Source organism: Lolium perenne, chromosome 5 (genome assembly GCF_019359855.2).
Source record: "Lolium perenne isolate Kyuss_39 chromosome 5, Kyuss_2.0, whole genome shotgun sequence".
NCBI lineage: Eukaryota > Viridiplantae > Streptophyta > Magnoliopsida > Poales > Poaceae > Lolium > Lolium perenne.
In genome coordinates, this window is record NC_067248.2 from 31,777,397 (window position 1) to 31,783,664 (window position 6,268).

Sequence of the window (6,268 nt, forward strand, 5' to 3'; positions counted from 1 at the left end):
GTCCAATCAACTTTGGGTAGATGATCCAAGGCTGGTGAATTTTTGGGTAAAAAACCAATCCTTATTTCAATGTTGCATGTGAAACTTTAGACCTGGTCTATCTCCATCCATCGATACACAAAAAAAAAAACAATTGGTCCGGTGAACAACATCAAAATGGAACCTAGATCTCTAGGGAAAAAAACAATAATATTACAATTCGATAATCCGGATCGAAGGTATCACTTGAAAAATGAGCCTTACATTAAACTTGAAACTTAAACATGAAATATGGTACATATATTGATGAAATTTGAGACCATTGTCACATGGAAGCCCTTCCAGCCGTGTAGTGCTGGTAAGGAACTTCCTTTATTTTCAATGACACATTACAAGGACATTATCACACTGTCTCTTAGTAATTAAACATAGGTTGGCTGATGGGCTTATCCTTGATAGAGATGGAAGGCATCCTTATCACAAATTTACAGGTTGTCTTATTGGTACTCGAGAGAAGTTTAAATAGCGAAGCCATTCCTTGAAACCTAACCTTTGGAGAAGCATTACCTCGCCGACAGCCACCATGAAGATGAACCAAGCAACATCGAGAAATAGGAAAAGAGCTACGATAGCACACGAAATATAAGTTGTTACTGGAGCAGCCGGTGCCATCACCACGTAGAGTCCAAGCATAAATGCAGCAGCCAGTGACTTGGCCGAGATGTAGACAAAGACGATGGAAATGACAAAGGCGCTCATTCGCGTGCGTATGTCCACTGCGGGAACCCCAGCGAACATGACGTTCATAGTTGCAAGACCGGAGCAAACTAATGCCAGTGTGTTGAAGACGATGAACGCTTGGAAGATTGGTTCTTCAGCAAGCACAGCTATACCAGCTGTATTAGGCTTACCCTTCAGGTCTTCTGTTCGGAAACCACCAGGTAAGGTGAATGCTGCAGCAAAAGCTACTGTCACAATAAGCACTGACCCAATGCCAATAATCTGCGAGGAATCTGTGATCTTCTTTTCTTCTTCTTTTTCATTTATTTGCTGGACATGTCTATTGAGGAACAAATCGCACCGGCCGTAAGTACCAGTTTTAGCTCCAGCACCTTTAAGTAGTACATATATCCTATTTCGTGGGTGCTGCAAACAAGGTAATTGAACAAGGTTAACTAGTTTCTCATGACTACCTTGAAGAATGTTAACTAGCTAGTACGTATTTTTGTAATATCTTGACAAAGAACTATTGATTTAAAAAAAAACACGATGGAAGAATAATTTGATGAAATACCAGCACGTAATTAAGCCCTTGGGGTACCATCTTCCATGCAATATCCATTGGTGTCTGCCCTAGGTTATTTACTAAATCCAGTTGAACTTTCGGGTTGCGAATTAGAAGATAGAAACTCCACTGGTTCCCAACCGTGGCAGCAAGATGTAGTGGAGTGTTCCCATCATTGTCTTGCACATTAAGGATTGAGGGAAACAACTTGTGATTGTGCCAACCTCCGAACATACTTGGGCGCTGGTTCTTGATCGCAACATGTAGGAAGGTTTGGCCTTGAGTGTCACGTAGTTCTGCACATGTAGGTGCCTTTTTCAGCAAGATGCGAATTGTAGACCATGAATTTCGCATTGCTGCCACATGTATAGGGAACAACCCAAGGTTGTCGCCTTGAAATGCTGGTGATTCATCGCGCTCTAGTAATAGTTTGATCACGGCCTTGCACCGACTCCCCCATGATATGGCAATATGAAGAGGCGTACTTCCAGTGCATTGGTCCACTTGTTTGGTGAGGACATTGTTCCAGTCTAGTAACTTCTTTGTCATCGCTGCAATTTCAGATGTTTATTTTAGTTATCAGACAACTATATATGATGAAAAATTGTGTAAGTTGTAAATCATGCAAGTAAGGTTTCTTCATTAACTTACTGATAATAAATGTCAACCAAACATAAACAATGTTTTTTGGCTTATAAAATTAGCATGAGAGAGTGTGTTAATGGTAACTTGAACTTTGGAAAGAGTGAATTGGTAATTGTCAAGGACTTATGGTATGATTATGTTGTTTGTGAATGAATAAAATGGAAATATGTGTGATGCTTCTGTTTCAATAGTGGTGCATGATTGTGTATTTGTTTTTCTTCTGCTTTTTTCAGAAGTATTGTCTAACATTTCCTAAGGCTACCCAAGACACAAAAAACCTATAGGAATGCAAAATTGCACCACGAGCCCTAAACTAACAATCATTTATAACACTTGCTAATTGCAGATGGCTATAAGGTAATAAAAGTTGTCAATGTTATTACAGGTGGTTCAAGTGATCTATTAATGATTATTCATAATTGGGAACATCAATAATAAGACTGTTGCAGGATCTGCAACTTCGATATCATGGACACTCAGTAAAGACACACTCATCAACTTATTTTCCACCCGGCAAAGACATGTTTCCGGTTTTTTTTTTTCTTTCGGACACTTGACAAAGATGCCTTTGTCTTCTGTATATCCATTAATCTCGGAAAGGTTCTGAGCCTGGCCAGACGTTCCTTTTGGACACTAAATGAGTAAAACTGATTAATTAAAGTTCTAAGCACAAGATACATGCTAGTTCTTATGTGGTGTTAGATTGGTATATATATCAGGCTAATATTAAGTTTGTATATCGTTGGTAGTAGATGTGCAAATACAAAATAATGTCACGGCCCAAACAAAAATTAGAGCTCATTCAAGCAATGGTTTGATGGTTTGAGCTAATATTATGAATACTATATCAAAGTTTTCTTATAGAAGTGAAACAAAACAAATCTTCATCAAAAAATAGTTGAACTAAACATTATAATAGTTTCATCACATTTGTGCATGCCATAGTGGTCTATTTGTTTCATTTTTGTTAGATATATGCGGCATTCTTCCTTGGCCCTTATGTTCTGAAATATGTGACATACATATATGAATATTCTCCGCAATAAACCTTTGACATATATGTTGCTAAAGTTCAACCAAAGTTTGAAAATATTTTAGAATGGAATGTAAATTTTGTTTTTATTTATCCATTGTTAATATATATACAATATTTTGCAATCAATGTTAGGACTATTATTTTTCACTTTGTTTTGGATTTTTGGCTTTGATGTATCATGTAATAGGATGTGGCTTAGATGGCATAGTTCCAACCTCCTAATCAACATTCAATTTCATTGTTCAATGACATGTGCTCTTAAGTTAACTTAATTACATAATAATGAAAAACATATAAAATACTCCAAATATATGTAGTATATCTAATCATATAAAGCAAACAATGGTGTTTATAATTTTGTCTAGAAGCTAGAACAATATGCATTCTAGTCCCTCTGAGTTAAAAATTATTTGCACAATCTATGATGTGGATACAAATATGAAATATATCAACGAATTCACCTAACATCACTAACTCTTAAGATATGAACAACCCGACATACATCATCCAATCCTTTGGTAATGTAGGTTTGTATATTTGTTTTGCATATATGTACAAGTGGACACGTATTTCTAAGAGAATGAAAAAATATGCACTAAAATAGTCACTTGTTTAGGTTCAAGACTTCAATTTCATAAAGCAACACAACTAGCATATTCACCCATTTATGCCCATAGAGGCAACTGTCCGCTCGTTTAATCCGTTTAAGATGAATGTAAATCCTTTTTTGGTCAGTTTGTGCATGAAGTTTGACACGTTAGATTTTGATAAGTGTATGTATGGATAGGAATGACATAAGTACTCCAACTCACAATTAGGATCCCCCAGAGAATGTTCAGATGATGTTTACATACATAATTTGCTTCTGATGTAATGCATTATGTTGTACTTACGAAACATACATATTTAGTTTCAACAAAGAGTTACTGAATGCAGTTTCAATGTAGATCTATTACTTTGAAGATCTGCCGGTATTGATCAGTCCCGTGAAAATTATTGTTGTTGCCCTAGAATTATTAAGAGATAATATTTCTAGTATGCTAATGAATAAAGGTCTATAAGACTGAAAATTGGATGCTTATGTTTTTCTTGTGATAATTTCTAGCATATTCATAATATTTTCAGCTATACATTATGATATATTAGTTGTGATACTTGTGGATATATTTAAATTTGGGTCAAAGATAATCCGCCAGATTAGCAGTAGTTGGATCCATTATTTTTTGTAGAACTTTCTACTATATCTCTCCTTTATAATCTTATTTTGATTGTAACATGCTGATTATTATAGATCAAGTCAATATTTTCTAATTGACAATATACATCCGTGTGATCCTGATATTTTAGGAGTAGTCGATGTGTCGAATTTTAACATGTGCATCAGTTTCTAAAACTAAACATAATAGATAATCAATTTTTTTGTGGTTTTTATAATTAAAATTATCGAATTTTTGAAGAATCTATATGCTAGTGTTAATGATCTTTGGGCAGAATGATTTTAAAAGGACTTTAAGGAATATCTATAAGCTGAGGTTATTAAATATTTGTATCTACTTTTATGTCCTATAACTAAAAAAGATCTTGTGATTATTTGTGCATAGTCAAGATCACGTGTGCAGATCGGTGTGACTACATTCCCAAATCAGTTTGTACGAGCAATCTTCACACGTGAAAGTACCAACTACACCGAGCGCACGCAATTTTATTTTTAAAGGATTCGGCCATGCCTATGGATAGATATAGCCTAATTGTCTTCACGTCCATGTAAGTCATGTAAAAAAAAACCTTAGCTAGCCAGCTCTGCTCTTTCCACGGAGCATGAAATATATTTTGTTTTAAAGATTTGACTATTTGCATGTTGTTATAGGCTTTGGGTCGATTCAATCACGTGTTGGACAATGTGTAACATTGTAATAATTGGAACATGTGTCCAAAATTTATTACGCTTGTGATTTAAAATCTTATCCATGAATTTCTAATCTAACAGTCAATATCATAATTTAGATTATGTGGCTTAATATGGTGACTTTATTAGACATCCATACATTTCTTTTATAGTATATAACATTTCCATACGTAGATAGAAGATAGATTGATTTATAATGGCCCAAAATCCGGTAACACGGCAATCAACTCTAAGGAAACTGCAGTGAAGTAATCATAAAACTATGAGATGGACAAATATACTGCAGCGACTTAAAATCATAAAACAGTAGTACGCACCTTTGCCCCTAAGCACCCCAATGTGCAAGACGTTTTGTCCATCAGGTCCAGAGTAGGACAGGTCCGAGTTCTTTGAATGCAGCAAGTCCGCAATCTCATCAAGGCCCAGTGAGACGGCTAGGTACAAGGGCGAGGTGGCGTTTTCACGCGGGATGCAGGCCAATTCTGCGTCCTCCTCCATTAACTTGTTAACCATTTTCTTCATGCTTTTCTTGTCACCCAATCGGAGGGCGTCGTGAAGGACCGTCTCGCCTTGCTTGTTCGTCTTTCTCAGAACCTCGTTCACCCTCGCGTCACCACCACCACCGGGCTCAGCTCTCGCCAGACTGATGAGATGAGAGAGCATCTCGATCCCACCAGCTCTGGCAGCGTAGTGGAATGGCGTGTCGCCATTGCGGTTGCCGGCGTCCAGGAGGTGCTTGGCCTTGGCGTGGATCATGGTTGCGCACGTCAAGCGACCGTGACCAACGGCGCTACTGGCCGCCACCACATGGAGGATCGAGTCCAGCTCAAGGGTCTCCACCCTGTCAACGGCGATGTCCACCCGCTCAATGTCGACGACGACTTCTGGCGCGAACACCACCGGCCTGGTAGCTGCGTCGTCATCGCGCAGAATGGCACGCAGTTTCGCCCAGTCGCCGGCCCGAGCTGCCATCAGCAGCTCGGGGTGGTGCTGGTGCTGGTGCAGCTGCACCTCTAGATTTGCCTCCTCGCGCGACTCGGCAGGTTGCATTTTGTCCTCCAACTATGTCTGTGTACAAATTATCGACTAATTGATAGCACAGGCGCGCAGCGGTTCTCCGTGTACGCATGTGTGTATATAGCTAGCGGCAGCGCCTCGAAGAGCCTGCATACTAGAAATATTCGCCTCGCCAAGTAGCTATACGTGCGCTGTTGGTTTGGCATCAATCCTTTGCCATGTCGTTCCCGTTCACTTCTCATTTGGCTCCATTCCTGTACCTTTTGGGTAGGAATGAATCCTTTGTCATATCTTTGCCCTTCACTTCTTCTTTATTCCCTTTTAAGATGAAACCCATTAAGTTCCGCCAAATTGTATTGTTTTTAATAGCACTAGCAAATGTACATGTGCAAAGCACATC

General features: G+C 38.5%; 1 protein-coding gene across 1 annotated transcript; it reads right to left on the reverse strand.

The window, feature by feature from the left end:
- Positions 1-257: 257 nt before the first annotated feature.
- On the reverse strand, positions 258-5,958 carry LOC127304498 (protein ACCELERATED CELL DEATH 6). The gene is made up of 3 exons (XM_051335164.2): positions 5,169-5,958; positions 1,274-1,815; positions 258-1,125 (listed from the first exon to the last, which is right to left on the reverse strand). Exons 1-3 carry the CDS (start codon positions 5,899-5,901, stop codon positions 457-459), a joined length of 1,944 nt encoding a protein of 647 aa, XP_051191124.1. The 5' UTR covers positions 5,902-5,958; the 3' UTR covers positions 258-456.
- Positions 5,959-6,268: the final 310 nt, after the last annotated feature.

Bases quoted from the DNA above. Each gene is read 5' to 3' on its own strand.
- LOC127304498 (XM_051335164.2), bottom strand. From the start codon at position 5,901: ATGCAACCTGCCGAGTCGCGCGAGGAGGCAAATCTAGAGGTGCAGCTG. The intron at 1,816-5,168 runs GTGCGTACTACT...CTGAAATTGCAG, and splicing joins TGGGGTGCTTAGGGGCAAAG to CGATGACAAAGAAGTTACTA. The intron at 1,126-1,273 runs GTATTTCATCAA...CCTTGTTTGCAG, and splicing joins AAGGGCTTAATTACGTGCTG to CACCCACGAAATAGGATATA.